Raw genomic sequence first — 19,773 nt, forward strand, 5'->3', positions numbered from 1 at the left:
ATGCCTTGATAGCACATGAAGCACTTCTAGTGCTGCTCCCTCCATTTGCTATTGATTGTTAATGTTTTTAGTTTGCTAAAAAAGTTGTGGTTTCTTTGCATATATTACATCTTGTTTTAAATATATTATTTATTTATATTGTGTCAATTTCATTATTTAAATGGAAAAAAGCTGTCATAAGGGATGAAAGAGAACACATTCAGGTAGTCAAAGTAAAAACTGCACTTATAGCTATGTGCTGGAGAGAAACAGGACTACAAGGTGCAGGGTACAGACCAGGAAGCAGATTCATTGTTTAATAAACCTCTCTGCAACTTCTCTGCTTTTACAGACTCATTACTTCGTCCAGACAATGTCTTGCACATGACTAAAATCAATAAATTAGAAAAGGATCCTAAAGGAGTAAATCTTGATAATCTAAAGGGAATTAAAATGACTCAAATAGGGTATAAGTTAAAACTACTAAATGTGGTGACTTTGTAAGAAAACTGCAGCACATACCTTTAATAACAGGCTCATGGTAATAAAAGAATAACAGCAAATAAATGCATGGCAAAAACAACACAACAGAAAAAGCTGTCAAGCCTATTATTAAAAAAAGTTATTTTTTTATTTGTAGTTATGTTGTCTGTCTCTCTCAGTGAATCAAATTATCTTTCATGAAACAAATGATTGAACCTTTAAACTTTTGTTGCAATATTTACCAGTACACAACCTGCAAAAGCTAAGAGGATGCAGAGGAAAATGGAGAACCGGGAGAAAAAATGCAACATTTATCACATATTGCTGCATAGTGCTGGAATTATTGCTATGAAGAAAATGACCGAGGTGAGTCGTTGCTGCCACCTGCAGGCGGCCGAGGGGAATTACAGCGAGTCAAAAGCCTTCCCTGAAAAAAAAAAAACTTACATGGCATGAACATTCGCATATTTCTTATATTGCATATTTCCAAGTACTCAAAATGCATCAATAGCTCGTAAAGAAAAGAGCTTTGGACGGTGAATGTGCACTGCGCATGCGCAGTGTGTCTGATACTCGTTGTGCGTGTTATACGTGCCCTCCTTTTTGGAACCAATCCCAGCTGGGATAAACAAAATATTGCGTCACAATCATTGTGTTAGTTGAGGCTCCAGCTGCTTGGGAAACATTTCGCCACCATTTCACCTACATTTAATTCTCTGTTTCAGACTAACAGTCGCCACATAGCAGCTCAAATGTCGCATCAGAGGGACATTTCATCTGACGAGAGTTTGCAAGGTAAAGTATTTAAAGCTGAACGACACAAAACAGCTGAGACGCACCAGGATAACAGCGCAACCATGTTTATTGTTCGATGGCGCTCCTTCAACCTTATAATAATAATAAACGCCTGTAATTGAGGATGGAAACGCGTATTCATGTTCAGATATTGTTTTTTAAGGTTCCTGGGTAGAGCTGCATTTCAGTGGAAGTGGCTCCCAAGGTGCCAGTCATCGAGGAAGCCAGGAACAAATCCCCACGTCCATCCAGGAGGGTGACGTGGAGAAAATGCTTCTAGAAGCGCAACATGAGTCAGGCAGGAGCAGTTCCAAAGGAAGCTCCCAATGCAACAGGTCTGTGTGCAAAATAAATAAAAAAAAGAGGAAGAACACCCAGTGTTTGTTGCGTAATACCTGGTATCCAAGAAGCTGTTGCTGTAGGTGTGTTCAGATCTCTGTTATATATTTTCTTCTCAGCCCACTCAGATCACAGACTCCCCTTCTGCTGTGGAGAGGCTCAGAGGGAAACAGCTCTCAGGTAGAATATTTTGCAATAAGCCATGTATCAGGATTGAAAAAAAAAAAAAATCCACTGGACTTGGGTTTCGAACGTTTTGCATCCCATCTAGTAAGCTTTTTCGATTCAAAATGTCAGGAATAGCGTTGAGATGGAGGTTTTATACAGTAGCCCGAACATAGCCTTGTTTTTGTTTTGAAAACATGTAAAGTGGAACACCCATTTGGAATAGGTGGACCCCTTCGTGCAACAATTTGCAAAAAATTTGTAACACACATGGTGCCTAAAATTCAACTGCAAGACGTTTGCTGTATGTCACTGCCTGGTTTGCATGTCTACAGACAGGCTCGGACTGGTAATCTGTGATACCGGGTATTTCCCCCTGTGGGCCGGTCCTAATTTCAGCACCTACTTTCCGGCCGAAGCTCCTACCTGTGACAGCAAATATCTCAAGGAGCTCAAGAAATAATACTATGTTAACTACTTAAATGATGCATGCATTACCAAACCAAACTATGATTTTCCTCTTATATTTGGCAAATTTATGTTAGAATATTTTGCAAATATGTTGCGGTACATGATGGGGTTTTGCATCTAAAGGCTAACATATTATGTGCATTGTTGCCAAGTTGGGATGTTTCCCAATCTGGCAGTTTAGGATGGCAATCTATGGGTACATTTTTTCTTTATATTTATGGCCTAATAGATCAATGGACTTTGGTTCAAATTGATTTTGTATATCCAGGCAGTTTATAAACACTTTTTGGGCTGGAAAACGTTACGCAGCCCATTAGTGGGCCGGTGTAGATAGAAAAATGCCAGGGCCAAAAATCATTCCCAGTCTGAGCCTGTCTAAAGGCATCTATCAATGTGTTCCTTCTTTGTTGGTGTTACCAAAATAGTTCATTTTAGTCAGATAGAATGGGCATCATCCAAAGCCGGGCGTACACTGTGTGATGTTTTTCAATGGTTGCACGCAGCTACTGCTCACACTGTACGACTAACCGCAGGGTTTCGTCGTACAGTGTGAGTTCACAGCTCACGATTTATGTTTGGCCTGACGCTCTGATGCGATCTACCTGCTCACACTGCACAAATAAAAACCATCTCGGACTCAGCTCCGCAGTGAGATGGAGCTGCTCTGACTCATCTATCTGGAAGCCGAACAAATAGAAGGAGGATATTAAGCTCACTATAGTGAAACGCGCTGCCTTAGCAATTTTGTGCTAAAAGTCCTGAAAAGAAAAGGCGACGACATATTTGGACAAAGACATGGCGGCTGAGCAAACATGGCTACTACAGTCTGTCAATTTTACAGACAGGACTGCATTTCACTCATTCCATCCCTGCCATGCTTCTGTGCTTACATCTGAGAGGAAGAATAAAAAGAAAACTCCTTCTTTGCGCATGCGCCTTGAGCGATTTGCCCACGACGGTCAGGAGAAAACCAAACATGTTTGTGGGCAAACCAACCTCACGATTCCCGATCAGGAGGTGGTCTTGAGAGGCTGTTCGCCCCTCATAACCCCCTGTACACTACACGACTCATGACGTACGTTCAAGCTGAAAGTCGGCCCGATCGAAAGATTCTCGCACGACTGGAAAATCCCCCCGAAAATCGCACAGTGTACGCCGGGCTTAAGACATCTGTCCAGAATCTTGTCATTCATCCATAAAGGGCAGAAAACAGTTGTTAAAACATTGTCCTACCAGAGCTTTGGATCTCTACGGCTCCTCCAGAGTTACCATGAGCCTCTTGGCTGCTGCTCTGATTAATATACTGCTTCCTTGGCAGTAATACATATTCATTACATCTTTACTGGCTATTTAGGTAACTACATGGCTGTGACTCCATGGCAAAATAACCATAGCCCCACAATTACAACTCTTGAAAAGACATACCATACGCTTCATCGGGACCCCAGTTACTTAAATATGTTTTTTTCACTACACTGGACACAGTATTCATTTTATCATATACTTCTGAAATTATAAGTGTTGTGATGGAGCAACAGCGGAGCATAAAGTGAAACATTCTTATCATGAGGAGTTTTATTGTGATAGCAATAAACAATACGATAGATGCTCACCCTTAGTTTTTTTATTTTATTTTGATGATGGGTTTTCTATAGTTTTATTTATTGATTTAGAACCCATCAGTACTTACTGCAGTTTAGGTAGGGTTGAATGTTAAAACGCATGCCACACTTTTCAGATTTTTCTTTAAAAAAACTTATTTCGTCCCTTCAAAAGTGTTGATAAAAAGGACCCATTAATACATGTGGTTATAACACAGGCATGTGGCTCCATGTAGAAATGTTAAAGTGGTTTGTTAGAATATGGTGTACGTTTACAAGACTGTACCCAGATTCTTTTTGACATGTCAAAGCAGGAAGCGGAGCATATAATAGCTGCAGCATTCCTATTATGGGAGGTCCTTCTTTATTTGCCTTGATAATTCAGTGTCTTATAACAACATAGGTTTATATATCATTTTATTTTATTTATTTTTCAGTCTGATGAAGATTTCCAAGAGAGGAGACGTGAAGTAGAGAATCTGATGAAGAAGAATGCTGATTGGATATGGGACTGGTCCAGTCGGCCCGAGAGCAGCCCACCGAAGTAAAGAGCTCCGTTCTTTAAAGCACACATTTTTAAATACCTGAGGCAAGGTTGCTGATTGAGGTGGTGCATGGTTGCGTCTAGACATGAGCCGGGTGCTGTTATCCAGATATACAGAGATTTCCATGCAGATCCTACAATATAAAATCCTTTTGATGAGATTCCAGAGAAAGTGGCTGAACAATTAAAACTATCAAAAAGAGAAGCTGGTTTTCTGTTTGTAATATATATATATATATATATATAAAAGAATTAGGGCTTCTACCTAGATTTAACTGCTAATATCTTTCTTATACTGTTGTATTTGTTGATCACTGACTTCAAGCTTGTATCTGCAGGAGTTCAGTTCTGAGCATGACATTAAACCAGCTGATCTTTATGCACAAAATGAAATATTAATGTGCTGCCCTACAGGGAGTTCCTGCTCAAGAACCCCAAGCGCTCAGCCTCGCTCAGCATTAGGAACACCAGTGTCATGAAGAAGGGCGGCATTCTCTCCTCTGACTTTCTAAAGATCTTCCTGCCATCTTTAATCATTTCTCACATTCTTGCTGTTGGCTTGGGGTGAGCTACAGGGTCTATATTCTCTCTTGAATGTTGTGTCATCTCAAAAATCTAAGAATGTATTTATTTTTTTACACAGCATACACATGCATCTCAATAGTCAACCTGTATTAAGTTAATGAACTTATATAGTATAGATTAATTGGAAACAAAGTGATATATTTCAAGTGCTTGTTCCCATTTAATTAATTGAAAGCCAATAACTTTTAATTAAATTTTTTTAATATTGCACTGAACTGAAGATTGTTTATCAAACACCGATGTACAACCTTAAGAAGGCGTTTAAGCCATAAAGGTTATTCCTAAAGGAGCTGCTTGTTCAAAGTTCTGTATACAAGCATTTTTTAGGAAGTTGAGTGGAAGGAAAAACTTGCACCAGCTGCAGAAATAAAATAAGCTTTGAGATTAGGAACTGAAGCCTATGTGCATATACTATACATGACACAGGATTTTTGATTGGTCTTTAAACTCTGAAATCGGAATTTTGTTACCTGTAATCCATAGTCATTCAAATGCTGAAATGAATGCCTAAAATGTCGAAGAGTGTTTAATGAATTTGTATCAGTTTCACTGAGTGTTTTGGGGATATTTTTCCATTATTTTACAAATAAAGTACTGGAAAAAAACATTGTTCAACCCCCCCATGTTGTATATTCTAGATGGACCTGTAGTATTTTTCCATTGAAAAAGTGCTGTTGAATAATATTTCAGTTGTTTAAGATGTTATTTAAAAATCTTATTTTAAGCTCAGGCTCAGTTGAGAACATGTTGGCTCCATCTGACTTGTAATATTGTTGCCTTTTTTTTCAGGATATTTATTGGGAAGCGACTCACTTCCCATCACACCTACTGAGCAAATGGCTAGTAAGGTTTGGGACACTGCAATACACGCAGCTTGGTATGCCTTAAAATGGGACCTTGTGAAGATTATGGAAGATGTTACCATGTGACCTGTGATTCTGACTAATTACGCCACGCTGGCATAAAAAGGATCTCACATTGCTGCGTTGTTAAATACAACAGCGATCAATCCGCAGCTCCATGCTGTATCCCTTGTTCACAGAGATGCTTGCTGCTTACTGCTCCTTAAATCTGCATGTTAGGGAACCATTATGTATTATTAGATATATAATAATGCAAATCAATTTTTGGGGATTTAATAAAACCTTATTTGATTTATTGTGCTGAAATTGTTGTTGTCTCTTCTTTTTTTTTTTTTTTTTTTAGATAAGCTGTTTTATTTCCCTTCAGGATTAATAAAGTATTATTGAATTGTAATAACAATAATCTAAGGACTAGAAAATTTGTTTTCATTCATTCCATTTCTGAATTTAGTGTTTTAAGGATATTGGAATACATGTAATGATAATTGCTTTTGTAATTGCAGACTAACAAATATATATATTAATCAATCTTAAAGAAGATAGACTTTTAAAATCAGTTCACCAAAAATTCACTTTGTCTCATCAGATAAATCCAACCATTTGATTGGTTAACCTGCACTTACAGACATCTTTTTGACAAGAACGCACATATGAATGATGCTGGTCAAATTGACTCTGTGCACAATCTTTTACTGATTAATCCAGGTGTGTCTGGCCAATGTCTCCATGCTCACTGAGTTTGGGCACATCTAGATTAATCTGTCTTTCCAGCAGAGAAAGAAAGGAAACAGAGGAGCTGCCTTCAGGACGTAGTGGAGCTGTGCATAGAGGCCATTGGGACTACAGCCTTCTGGAAAAGAACAACAAAAAGCAATTTACACAATTTTTAAAAAAAACAAAACATTGAGATGCATGAGTCATAGAGCATATGCCACAAAATGATTTTTTTTTTTTTGTTAAACTCTGGGAGTAGTCTGGGAAGGGGTTTGTACTTATACCTTCTGTCACACAAAGGATTTTTGACAATTAAATAGTTAAAACTATGCTGCAGATAGGATTCATTGGTAGGAACAATACCATTTCCTACTCTTACCAGCCCTATTCGGATAGCACTTATTATGGTGACTACTGACACACTTCCGTTTTAGGCTTAAGTATCCTTACCAATTTCTAATCTTCTGAATCATTTTTTATTCAGTACCCAGACTAAGCTACCGCTAATCTCATCTCTGGGTCAGGATTGGACAAAAAAAAAAAAAAAGGAATGCAGCATTTTGTCTTATATATATATATGCCTGCATATGCTGGCTTTTGAAGTTATGACTCCAGCTAAAGCTGGTTGTCATACTTCCAATACTTGGCATCATGATTGAGATGGCTGCTTTTCCTTCCACTTAACTTTCCATTAATATGTCACTCCTGTCATATATTTAGCAGTATTAGTGGTGATGGCCCTTACTCCAATAGCTAAAGCTGATGGATAAAATGGTTACTTTAAAAAAAAGCACATTTTTATTAAATGCAATATATATATTATTTGGTTTTCCTTTCAATCTCATTTAGATCTTAAGATCAATAGAACCATGATTGTTTCAGCCCATCATAGTTTATTCATGTGTGAATCATAAATTCCTGATGGACTCTATTCTGGACGATACCACACATAAGGAAAAGAAACGGTTCAGATGAACACAATTAAAATTTTATTTAACTTTGGTCAAAATAATAAACATGTGAATACATTGCCACCATGTTAGGATCAATGGACAAAGACAATGCATTATGTGTGTTTTTAACGTCATCAGTATACGCTTTGTGTAGTCAACCTTCATATCTGCATACACAACTACCAAGATCCACATTCAGAATATGTGGTTCAGATCTGGGTGGCATCCCTAATCAAATCGGAAAAAAAAAAAAAAAAAAGGGCACATGTATGAGGCCTGTCTTTGTTACCTACTTGTTACAAGATTTGGAGGCACTATCACATAAACTGTATGTATGGTGTGCAATTTTCCTCCTCTGTGTGTTTTCATTGACGGCCACTTGTAGCAGCAGTGTATGAGGACATAACTATAAAATAGGATTTACAAATAATGCACATGAGGTTCATATAACGCTCAGGGACGCAACTCGTAGCTGTCACTGGTTGAAGTAGGTATTAAGGCTGCAGATTCCCTTTGTCCTGGACTCATTTTTTTTGTGCCATTCAGTTTCCAGTCTGCATCCTCAAACATCATGAAAAAGTAGGACTTCAATCTCTTCGTGACATTTTCTGACAGTAGTTTCCGAACCGATTGCCCCAAATAGTATCTCCTCGACAAGTTTGTTTGAGATCTGCTCAAAAGACAGTGGTGTGACTGGACATTTCTCCACCTCTCTACGACATAAAAACATGCAAAGCAATAAACATGTTTTAATACCTTACTTCTAAATTTAAAAACACATCCGTAGTTTTAGTTTCTTTTATTATGTCGATGACAAGGTGTACTCGAGTAGATACAGTGAACTTATGTTGATGGGGGAAAAGAAAAGGGGAAGGGAAGAAATGAAACAAGTCCACTTTCCAAATTCATGGGCCTTTTTCCAGCAGTTATTTGGCCTCAATACGAGACCAATGAGGGGGAATGTTACAGTTAGGCCTGTTGGTCATTCACCCGTGCTTCACAGGACCCCAGAATCTGAAAGATGAATACAACCTTGACAAGACGTCATTTTAAGGACTTCCAAGAGTTCTGTTGTTAAATCATGAAATGAAGGCTTAAAATGTCAACACAAATACCGACGTTGAAGAGTTTGACCTCTAGGGAGTGCCATTCCATCAGTTAGACCCGGGTCGGGCTTTCTGGGGCAGGGGGAGAGGATGGGTGGGATCGTGCTGATTGCCCTGGTGCCAAAGGCAAAAAACAACCTAAGCTCAGACTCAAAAATAAAACAGGCCTATGGATCAACCTCCTGTGGCAAAAAAAAAGTAGACGCGTGCTTTCAATTTCTTCACCAGGAGGACAACAAGGCTGTTTCTTCTTATACAGATAGACAAGTAGTAGGCTTAACTACACAGGTATGGTAAAAGCCCTATCCTCTGGAGCCCCAAAACATTTTTATTTTTTTTTTTTAGTTGATTTTGTCCTGGAAAATGTACAAGTTGTTGGTGGCTGCCACAGCTATCACGTTATCTTTGGGGTGCCAGGCAGTGTGGAGGATCTTCTTGTTGAAGTCCAGGCTGTCCACGCTAATCTCGTCCTTCTTCCTCTTCCCGCCGGTGGACACTTTACGGGGCTTGAGCGTGGCCCGTGGTTTGCTGCTCTCCCGGGATGCCTCCAGTGTGATGTCCCGCCTGGTGTTGCGGTCAAACATTCGGAAGAAGTTGTTGTAGGATCCGGTCATGATGGCACTGATGGAGGAAGTGAGAGTTGATTATGTGCACAGGGGGGCTTATCATAAAACAAGCAGAAGAGCAAGGAGACCCTTGGACAGATGATGTTGAATGATCTAAAGCAGCAGCGGGGGAAATATTTACCTGTCACTGCCGTTCCAGCAGCACTCAAACTTGTCAAAGATGCAGTCATTTTCATACAAGGAGCAGAGTTTACTGCGAAGGTATTCATGGACCTGAAAAGGTTTAATAAACTTCAATATTCAGTGATACTTTAATTAAACAACAAAGCATAGATAAACTTCACATATTCCGGTAGAGTTACTCTTCTTTAACTTTTAGATGCAACTCTTCTTCAACAAACCTGCATGTAATAAATGTCTTGCTGTGAAGCTTCTGAAGAGCTGAAGGACATAACAATAAGGGAATTCAGCCATTTAAGTCACATTAGGGCTGAATGATTTTGACAAAAATCTAAATTGGGATTTTTTCAAATATTGTCATTGTTATTTTAACTTTATCTTTCCTCTGTACTAACAACCAGCATGTAGATGTTTCATTCCAAGGATTCATTGTGACCTTGGAAGCTTGCTTTTCCAGAGTCCACTTTAATGTTACTGTTGTTCTTACTTCTACCCACATACACGGATCTGCAACCCTCTCTTCCCTCCTGTGTGGCGACAAACCCCCTAACTCTTGTTAAATGTAATATGACAAAAACTGAGGATCTCTGCAGTTTGAAAACAGTTTGGTTCAACTGTGGTTATATTTCAAATGCATTAAATTTCCAAACCATAATTCAGTTTATAAGCAGGGATTCATTCAGAAGTTACAGGATAGCAGTTCTCTCATAAGTCAGCTAATACTAGCATTTTGGCAAACCTATAGCAATAACTTATTTTACAGTAGATGGGATTTGTTAGTGCTAGCAAACAATGTAATGTGTTATAGCTCAGGAATGTGTTAGCCATTATGCTTATGATGCCTAATTATAAGCATGCAAACTGTGTAACATGCAGGGTTAGCTTACATACTTACAGAAACGTCCTTATTCTACTAAATGAACCAATGTGTGCAGAATACTCAGCTTTTTTGGAAATATGTGTTGCTTATTGATAGCAGCAAACAAATGCTAGCATGTTTGACGACATTCTAATAATTACAGTTCTTCCAGATTTTTCAAGAGGCTTTAAAGCTAAAATATGATGCCTTTTAGGCCTTACATTTCAATTATATGATGATGGTGACCAGTAAATGAGATCTAGCAGGTCCCATCTAAACTTTTATTTTTTAATTATATGGAAATAATTGGTTGTCATATTGACTTTGCATCAAATGATTTTTAGAATTGTAAGAAATTATTTTCAACAAAAGATTTGATCGAAAGATTTAAATTAATTTAAAAATTAACAATGAATATAAATTTCACCAAAGTTGTAGACCGTGTAATTTACTCAATATTAAAAGAAATGATAGAAGTAATTTTAATCAGAGCATATTTACACGTTCTCTAAAAAGATCCCTATAATATCAGAGAAAGAAACCTTTAGAAGATGGATCTATGCACCTGATACGTCTCCACTGGTCTGTTCTCCATGTTGAGGTCCCAAACCTTGACGGAGAGGTAGTCACGTGTCATCATGTAGCGACCGCTGTGACTGAACTTCACGTCTGAGATGGAGGAGATGATCTCTGAGAAGAAGGATCGGCTGCTCGGATCCTCTGGTTCCTCGAAGACTAAAAGCACATGTCCAGAAGCAAAGAAAATGCAGAATAAATCCCCAAATTAATTCCAATATCCTTTTCCCGATGTGATTAAAACTTTCATCCATATCCTATGGTAGAAAATAACAGTTCACTGCACCATAAAAAACAACAGAGGAGAAACTTACACTTAGAGTGCCTATCGCAGAGTGCCGCTGCTCGCATGTCACACAAGCGGATGGTGCCTTTGCTACTGCTGTACACAAATACATTGCATTGGTGTGGATGGCACTCAGCAGCTGTGATTACTTCCGTCAGTTCCTCCATATTGGCGGGCTTGATGTCTACAATATCTGGGAGAATACCGTTAAAGGAACTAAGCTGCCTTTCAATTAGTTAGAATACAGACCATAAGTACAAGACGCACGTTCAATATCTGCTTTTTCTAGAGGAAAAGGATACTAAAACTTCTGTCTGTGATTTCCAAGTGCCATAGATTTATTCTTAGGTCATCTGCAGAGAGGTAAGTTTCATGATCACTATTTACAGAAATGGAATTAATGTGATAGGTGTGCGCATTTGCAAAGATCCTCCGCGGGCTTGCTTCTACCATGAGATCCATTGGCATCAGAACTGGTACCTAGTTAAAAAAACAAAACAAAAAAACCCTGTTTATCAATTTAAAAATTAGCACTAATACAAGACAAAAAGAAAACATGTTTCAGCTGTTGCAACATACCCGTAAAGATGTGATTCTATAGGGCTCTCTGAGTCGCCCCTCTTCATCTTTTAGGTTGTAACCCTCTGCCCGTTTATCTCTTTCACTAATTTTCCATAATTTGATAGTTTTATCTGAGAAAAGTTAAAACATGTTAGTTTTAACATGTGCAAGCAAAAGTCTAAGACTGCATAAAAAAAAAACTCTTACCATTTGTTGAAAGTAGAAAGTGAGCAGCATTTTGTTGGGGTAGCCATCTTATTTTATTAATTTTTTCCTCAATTTCTAAACTTTTCAAATAGTCGAATTCTGGCTCATGACTCTGAAAAGTGCTATAGACGTTGTATTCCCCACGCAGGTGTGGACGATTCTTAGACTGAGAAAAATGGATAGGAACAGACACACAAACAGACACAAAAAAGCATGAGTCACCAGGTTTAAATAATTTCAATGCAACAGGAGGGGGAGGAGGTGCAGAAATTCATTTCAAGCCTGTTTCACTATACACTATAAAAAAATCTTACCTCTTGTTCATGTTGAAATATCACTACTCGTCCTCCTTTGTCTCCAGTTGCAAGTAAATCTCCAGAATAGTTGAACTCAACAGTTGAGATTATGTCAGCTAAGCAAAAACACAGATTAAATTCAATACATTAATGCATCACATAAACTCATCGAGATCAACAACTCCTTTTGGACAAATTCAATTTTTTAAAGACGAAATAAGCTTTAGATTTCCTGAACACGCTCATAATTCTCACACCTACAGCTATGAAATCTATAATTTACTTTAAACTCATCAGAATGCTGATATTTCAAATGCTGTCAAAAGAGAAAAGCATGTTTATGTTGTTGTCCAGAGGAGGAAGATTTGTACTGATATGAAGACAGCAATGGAATCCTAGATTCTCAGAGACAGCAATTACAAAAAATGGTTGACTTACATTGTCTACCTTTTTGAGTTACTAACATAAGTAGAAAAGTTTTGCAGTTCTAGTTAAACCAAGAACACTATGGCATGCAATGTCTTTGCTTACTTGATCACTATGAGTTGAAATGTCCCTAATATTAGTGAAGCATGATCGATCAAAGGAACCATAGCACATTTTTCACTTCTAAGGTGTTAATATTCATTAGGAATGGACAATTGGCAGGTGAGAACTCTGAAAGGATTGGAAATCATTTATAGGCAGGAAAAGCTGTGCATCTAAAATCATCCCTAACATAACAGCAATGTCAACAGTTGGTATATACTTATTTTGAAAGGATGATGTAAAGGAGCAAGACAGGAGCTTGGATAAATTAGATCAATAAAAAATGTTATAAAAAAAAAAAAATTTAAAAGTGATTGGATTTTTATTCTACAAACATTTAATTTTATATATATATATATATATATATATATATATATATATATATATATATATATATATATATATATATATATATATATATATATATATATATATATATAGTCTAAATTAGAAAAACCCACAACTGAGCAAAGATCGGGGGCACAATACTTAAAAAAAAAGAAGGAAAGTCTCCTTTTTTATGAAACTTTTGGAAATACTACAGTTAACATTTAGGAAGTTTTATAGATTTATCCCAATACTGCAGTGATGGGTGATGTTAGTTATCCAGCTGATCAACTGGTTAATATGCTAGGGCCGTACTGTCCCTCATAAAAGTGCATTTTGATTGCCATTGCAGGTTGTAGTGTTGAAAATTCAATAAACAAGCCTTGTTAGCTTATTTCCTCCGTTTAAATCGTGTTGGCGATATGGCCTTTGGTTTCTTTTAAGAAAGCTTGGTCCTATGATAATGTAGTTCAGGATAAGTAAAATATAAATATAAACCAAATAGTCAGAAATACTTTCCAAAATTAAAATAAGAAAAAAAATAAATAAATAAAAACCCTGCCAGATACACCAGCACATTTAACCACCACTGCAGCTTTTATGTCTGCCACTTTTAAAAAGTACAGAGATAAATACTCAAGTTACAGGTGTCACCATTTGGCTGAATTATATGATGCTTACAAGTAAATTAAGCAGTAATTATTATGAGGTGTTTTTTTTCTTCTATGGCTCATAACTTTTCACAAGATTCAAAGTTAATCAAGGAACATATATGACCACAGAGGCTTTCAGCTTTATAAAGATATGAAAGTACTAGCTTTAACACACACAAATGCACTTGGCAGCATTTAATAGTGGTTTTACGACCCTTTCAGATCAAATACTCTTATGATACAAAACATTTCTGCTCATGTAGTTCCAGTTTTTGAAACTGAGCTGACCTAGTATATTCCAGATGCCAAAAAGACAAAATAGCCAGTTACTCTACAGCTGGACCAAAGGCTAACTTCTGCATCATAAACAGGAGACACCTGGCTTATATATCATATTGAAATGTTTCATGTCCACACAAAGCCAATAGAATCAAATTCCAAAGAGTTTAAGTTGAACATATTACAAAAATATATTTATACACAGGTGAGGAAAAAGCATACAACATCATAGGGAGTAACAGTGTAGCTAATGAGTACTTCAAATGTCATTTTACATACAATGAGGAAGTAATTTCCAGGTGCATATTGGAGCAAAGTACTGAAAACGGGAAGAACAGGCCATAATTCAGCGGCACTGACAGCTAAAGAGCCGCACAGCGGCCGTTCATGTATGAATGAAAACAAGCCATGATGTCACGCCAGCAGCAAACTGACATTTAGCTGCCAGCTAGCTTAAAGCTAACTAGCGAAAACAGCTATTCACAGGGTAAGGGCGTTCCCCCAACTACAGTCACAGCAGACAGGGGGGCGGCCTTTCATCACTAACCATGTTTCCATTTGTGCTTAACTATCCAGAATTCCCTTTAAAGCCAACTAAGCGTCATCCCTACGGCATCTGAGTAGCAATTTTAGCTTAGCTGCCGAGCTAACGCTAGCTACATACCTTCCGCAACATCTTCATCTATCGCTCCTTTCACTTGGGAGAAACACCACTGGAAATCATTTCCTCCTGCAACTCCTGGGGAAAGAACGACAGCGTTAGTTAGGGTTAAACCGTCCTTTTCTTTTCATTTATTAAGCGGTGATGAGATGACCTGACAGGGACACAGTTTGACAACTTAGCTCGGCAGAGCTAACGTTGGTACAGATTCAGGCCACACCGAGAGAGAGAGGTGGATCCCCTTTTCCTTCCCTTCAAAAGTAGCTTACCCGCCATTGCTTCATTTAGCAGCTTTTGTTGCACGCAGCTTCCGACACCCGATCAACCCAACGCGGCTCGCTCGCTCTGGGGAACGGATAGCATCCGCAATCAGTGAGAAGACTCGGGTCCAGATCTGTCAAGACCACGGAAATTATCCGTGATTTTTTTTTTCTTCCAAAATGGCGCACGGTACATGGAGAAACGACGTCATGCACACATGCCACATCCTGGCTCCATCCATCCTCCGGTGCATCACTTTCCTACACATGCATCTCCCCTCTTTTATTTTACACCTATCCAACTTAATTTCTCTAAACTGGATGTTAAAATAAGCGTCTCACGTGTTGAATACATTTATTTCTTTGGTGATTAAGTCAAACATTTTTCTCACAGAACAGTGATGAAAACTATTCTTAGATCAAATATAATAAACTCATTAAATGTGTCGCAAAACAAATAAAAAAATCGAGTAGTATATTTCGTGGATGCAATTTAAATCATAAAATGCATGAAGAGATAAAATAAAACATCACATTGTAGTTAGTTTCTAAATGACATCTTATAAATGCGATTTTCAATTGGAATTTCATATAAGAACGGTGACTGGGTACGATACCTCTGGTTCTATTTAACGGGTAAATACTGACATCTAGTGGTAAAAAGATAGAAATTCAAGTATTAGAGCTTAGAAGTCGTGGGATGAGGTGCAGTAGTTTAATAAGTCATTCATTAGATTTGAACTAGAGATCCAGAACATTAAAAATACATAAATATATTTCTTAAAAATTAAATAACCAATGAGATTTGCTAATCAATTAATGTATATCTACTATATGTTAACATTTTATATGTTCTGTTCTGTGCAGAACTGATGAGAAGAAATTGGACATAAATGTGTGTTCTTCTATTTTGTCTTATTTATCTAAAACTTTTAGTTTCTTATATATAAGGAAAGTTAAGGAAAAGTTTTGAAGAACATGAAGTACATGAAGAAAAGTTATCTTGTACCGTGTGAAGAAATTTTACGGGAAAGAAATTGCCATAAATATAAAAACTTTTTTTTCCTTCTTCTTTTGAACAGCAATCAAAAGATCTGGAGAAAATGTTCAAATATGAATGCTAAACAATGCTACTAAAAAATATATATGTAATAAAAATTGGATCTATTATGCACTTCCCTTATATGCCTAATAATTAAAAGACCCATTCCATTTATAGAACTTAAAGGGACCACTAGTAAACCCGCAGATTGGGAGCAAAGTGCTCTGTTGGGGACATAAGGAACAATCAGATCTCTGATGTAAGATTGATCTTATTTGGGGCTTTAAATGTGATTTCAGATTTTAAATTCTAGTTTGGATTTAAAAGGGAGCAAATAAAAAAAAAAGCTAAAGTAATAGAAAATATGTTTCATTTTGCATCTACAGCATTTTGGATAACCTGAAGGCTTATCTTTTTGCTTTTAGATAGAAGGCTGTTGCAGATCTGATTGCTATAAAATATTTAAAGAAGTCTCAAAACAATTCAATACCAATCCTTCCACACTTGAAAATAGTGTAAAAGTTTAAGACAACAGCTAGAATAATCAGGTTTGGATGTAAGAATAATCCCTAAAAATAGACTGCAAGACAACCCAAGAAGTCTCCAAACATCCTAAAATATCACCAAAAGACAAACAGAGGGATGTTTCTACCTTATGAAAGTGTATACCCACACAATTAGAAAGAGATTGCACAAGTTTGACTTCCATGGCAAGTTTGTAAGGAGGAAAAGGAAAAGGAGGAACGACCATTGTAAGTTTCCCAAGATAAAATGCAGTGTAAGACCAGGGGTTCTGCTATAATCTTTCTGAAAAAATAAGTCTAAAATTAATTCTGAAGTACAATAGAGCAAAGAATATGTTTGGTATAAAACAAACTAACATTTTTAGGAAAAGAATATCTTATCAACTGTAAAGCATGGAGGTGGAAGGGTAATGATTTGGAGATGTTTTAAATCCACCATAGATTCTGCTATATGTCTGACCATTCCTGAGGAAAAGATGAGATAGTATAAAAAGTATATTTTAAACTGGAGCCAAATTGTGCGCTGCACCATAACACCGACCCAAACATATCAGGAAATACACGTCGCTGAGAATTAAGAAATAGAATGTTCTTGTCTTAAGTCAGAATCACAGATCTTTAGACTGAAATGCTTTAATTTTTTTTTTATGTAATCATAAAAGAAACCCTTACAGCTGAAAGTGGTTAAACCTTTCTCAGTTGATGTCAGAGGGTTGTGGCTTCTTACTACAAGTATTATAGCAAAGAACATAAGACTAGATAATAAGGTGTTGAGTGTCCTAACCTTTTCCTAAAACAATCTTTTCTAAGCAAAACAAGGCTTTGTTCGGCTACTGTATAAAGCCTAAAAAAAATTTGAATTGAAAAAGCTTCCTGGATGGGATGCAAAACATCTTCAAACTTGGAAACAAAGTCCAGTGAACTGTTTTTTTACCTTTTTTGGGAATTTTCTACTAATTTTTTGGTTTTATCAGTAAAACCTTTGTTCACCTTTAATTAAATCACTCCTCGTAAAAAATCAGATTAGAGATCGATTTGCTTATGGTTGAATGTTTTTTTTGTGTGATAATCTGTTGGTTTTGTTTTTCGTTAATAGTCTGTATATCTTAAGAGACAACCAATTATTTAGGTTGGGGTCTGTTTCACAAAGCAGGTTTACTGAAAACCACTTTACTTTTCTAAAACTTAAATTAGGGAAACTCTGAGTTTTCCGTTTCACAAAGAGCAGATTTCTTAAACAGATGTTTAACAGAACTGGATACTAGTGGGAGAACATTTATGTGTCTGATGACAGAATCATAGAAAAAAACAAAACATAGTCAGAAAACCACTTAGCATTTACAGTGCAATGTGAGGCAGGGGCAAAATGAGTAGGAACACCATGAGATGATGCACAGGTCCTACCTGTTACAATAAAATTTTTATGCTTCATTTTCACCTATTGCCAGGTGCGCTTCTCCCCTGTGAGATTTAACCTAACCATAATACATTGATCCACTTGTCACAGTCTTGGTTCTGTTATTTATTTATTTATTTATTTATTTATTTATTTATTTATTTATTTTTTGAGTGTTGAGTTGTTCTTTGCTCCATGTGTTCTAGTTTTATTGGTTTAATTCATTTTTTTTTTGTAGTGTTTTCTGGATATATTTGAGTTCTTAGGTTTTCTTTGTTGCCCTCTTGTGTTGGTCTCCTTTTCCCTAGCTCCCTTCTAGACTCCTCTCTTCACACCTGCTCCTAATCAGCTCATTAGTCCCGTCTTTGATCAGTCAGCCATAAATACTCTCCCTGTGCAGTTCCTCAGTGTTGGTTCCTTGTCTGTCCCTGTCTTTTCCTGACTCCTCATGTTTGTTTCCCTTGATGTCTCCAAGGTTCTTCCTTTTTTCTTCTTCTGTATTTTGTTATGTTGGATTTTTGGATTCCTGCCTCAGTTACCTTTGAGTACTGAGTAATTCAATTAAAACTACAATAACTCACCTAAGCCTCCCTGCCTCTGCATTTGGGTCTTCAAAACCTCAACCAAACCCTGACACCACTAGCATTTAACCAGTAAACTTGTTTTCCCCTATATGGTTATCATAATTACAGTAAACTTTGGCAGGCTGTTTGGATATTAAATAGCTCGTCTGAATATGTGTTTCTGATAACTGAAATCATTTTTTTCCTTTTCAAAATGAACATTTCAAACAAAATGACATTCTTCACATCTAGACTAAACATTCTGGATGTCTAGAAATGAAATTTAGATCTCTATATTCCTACTGTTACTGGTCAGCATTTTTATTATTTTAAATATATGGAAATGTATTAAAGATACCATAAATACACATTCCTTCCAGCCAATAAATGTCAAAAGGGCCACTTCAAATGTGTAAACATTTCTAGATAAATACAACTTAATTTTTACTGGTACAATTTAGTTTTTTTTTTTCTTTCTAAAATTCAAGTTTTGCTGCAAAAATGTAATTTAGAACCTCTGTTATTGCAGTTCTGACTGGACTGTGATTTTTACCAGGAAGAATCCTATATAAGTAAGCAGCAATCTTCTTCTTCACCATCTTCCTCTCCTTTGCAGCTCTTGCTCTGTCTTTTAAACACATTCTGCATGTATTTCTTTTATTTCCATATTAAAATCTCTATTTCCAGTGGTGTCAAATAGGCACATTTGTCATGATGACCCGTCAAATAGGAGCTTAACTGATAATGGCTTTTCATATTTGTTACATACGTGTTCAACGTTGAGTGGACCTACTTAGAGTTGATTAAACTAACTCACAGCGGCCTTTATGAAACCGAAAACTTAGAGTTTCAAACCATGGGTTAGATCAATTCAGAGTTGAGAATATGAGCCACCCACACACGCACAAAGTAGTGCATTCCTCCTAAATCAAACAAACAACTTTTCAGATGTTTTACCAAATCCACCAATATGTATGATGCATACGTATTTATCAAGCTTGCCTAATAAGTGGGATGTAAAAACACACAGAGAAAGACATATTGAAGCAGCAGAATTAATTTATGGTTTTAAACTTAGGATGCTGTGTAAAGAGCTATCTGTACAATGAGGGCTGTCATGAATTTGGAATAAAATCATTGCCCGCTGGGATTTATTGTGCTATTAAAAAGTCACATTCCAGAAAATATGAGGGGAAAAAAAGCTTATGGAGCGTGGGAATGCTTGATATCTGGGCCACATTTGAGCGGATAAAGTAAGCACATTAGTTCCTTTGAGTGCACAAACTAAACATTTTTTTAAAGAGCGAAGTTGGGTCCTCCTCTTATACATTTTGCTCTTTGTTCTAAAACATCCCAGACTTGGATATGCACTATTTCCCAGTTCTTTTGAGCTTCCAGTTTTGATCCGTGG

At 36.9% G+C, this 19,773-nt stretch overlaps 2 protein-coding genes across 2 annotated transcripts; one reads left to right on the forward strand and one right to left on the reverse strand.

Annotated features, from left to right (window-relative positions):
* The first annotated feature begins 1,079 nt into the window (after positions 1-1,079).
* On the forward strand, positions 1,080-6,131 carry bnip4 (BCL2 interacting protein 4). The gene is made up of 6 exons (XM_038305901.1): positions 1,080-1,257; positions 1,421-1,592; positions 1,716-1,776; positions 4,271-4,377; positions 4,792-4,941; positions 5,752-6,131. The coding sequence occupies exons 1-6, from the start codon at positions 1,215-1,217 to the stop codon at positions 5,792-5,794; spliced, it is 576 nt and encodes a 191-aa protein (XP_038161829.1). The 5' UTR covers positions 1,080-1,214; the 3' UTR covers positions 5,795-6,131.
* A 1,374-nt stretch (positions 6,132-7,505) lies between these two features.
* Positions 7,506-15,033, reverse strand: ppp2r2d (protein phosphatase 2, regulatory subunit B, delta). Its single transcript, XM_038305876.1, has 10 exons — positions 14,847-15,033; positions 14,581-14,655; positions 12,148-12,245; positions 11,834-11,999; positions 11,645-11,757; positions 11,368-11,545; positions 11,094-11,258; positions 10,769-10,938; positions 9,346-9,437; positions 7,506-9,219 (listed from the first exon to the last, which is right to left on the reverse strand). The coding sequence occupies exons 1-10, from the start codon at positions 14,851-14,853 to the stop codon at positions 8,940-8,942; spliced, it is 1,344 nt and encodes a 447-aa protein (XP_038161804.1). The 5' UTR covers positions 14,854-15,033; the 3' UTR covers positions 7,506-8,939.
* Positions 15,034-19,773: the final 4,740 nt, after the last annotated feature.

Source organism: Cyprinodon tularosa, unplaced genomic scaffold, assembly GCF_016077235.1.
Source record: "Cyprinodon tularosa strain WSP-4 unplaced genomic scaffold, ASM1607723v1 ctg569, whole genome shotgun sequence".
Taxonomy (NCBI): Eukaryota; Metazoa; Chordata; class Actinopteri; order Cyprinodontiformes; family Cyprinodontidae; genus Cyprinodon; species Cyprinodon tularosa.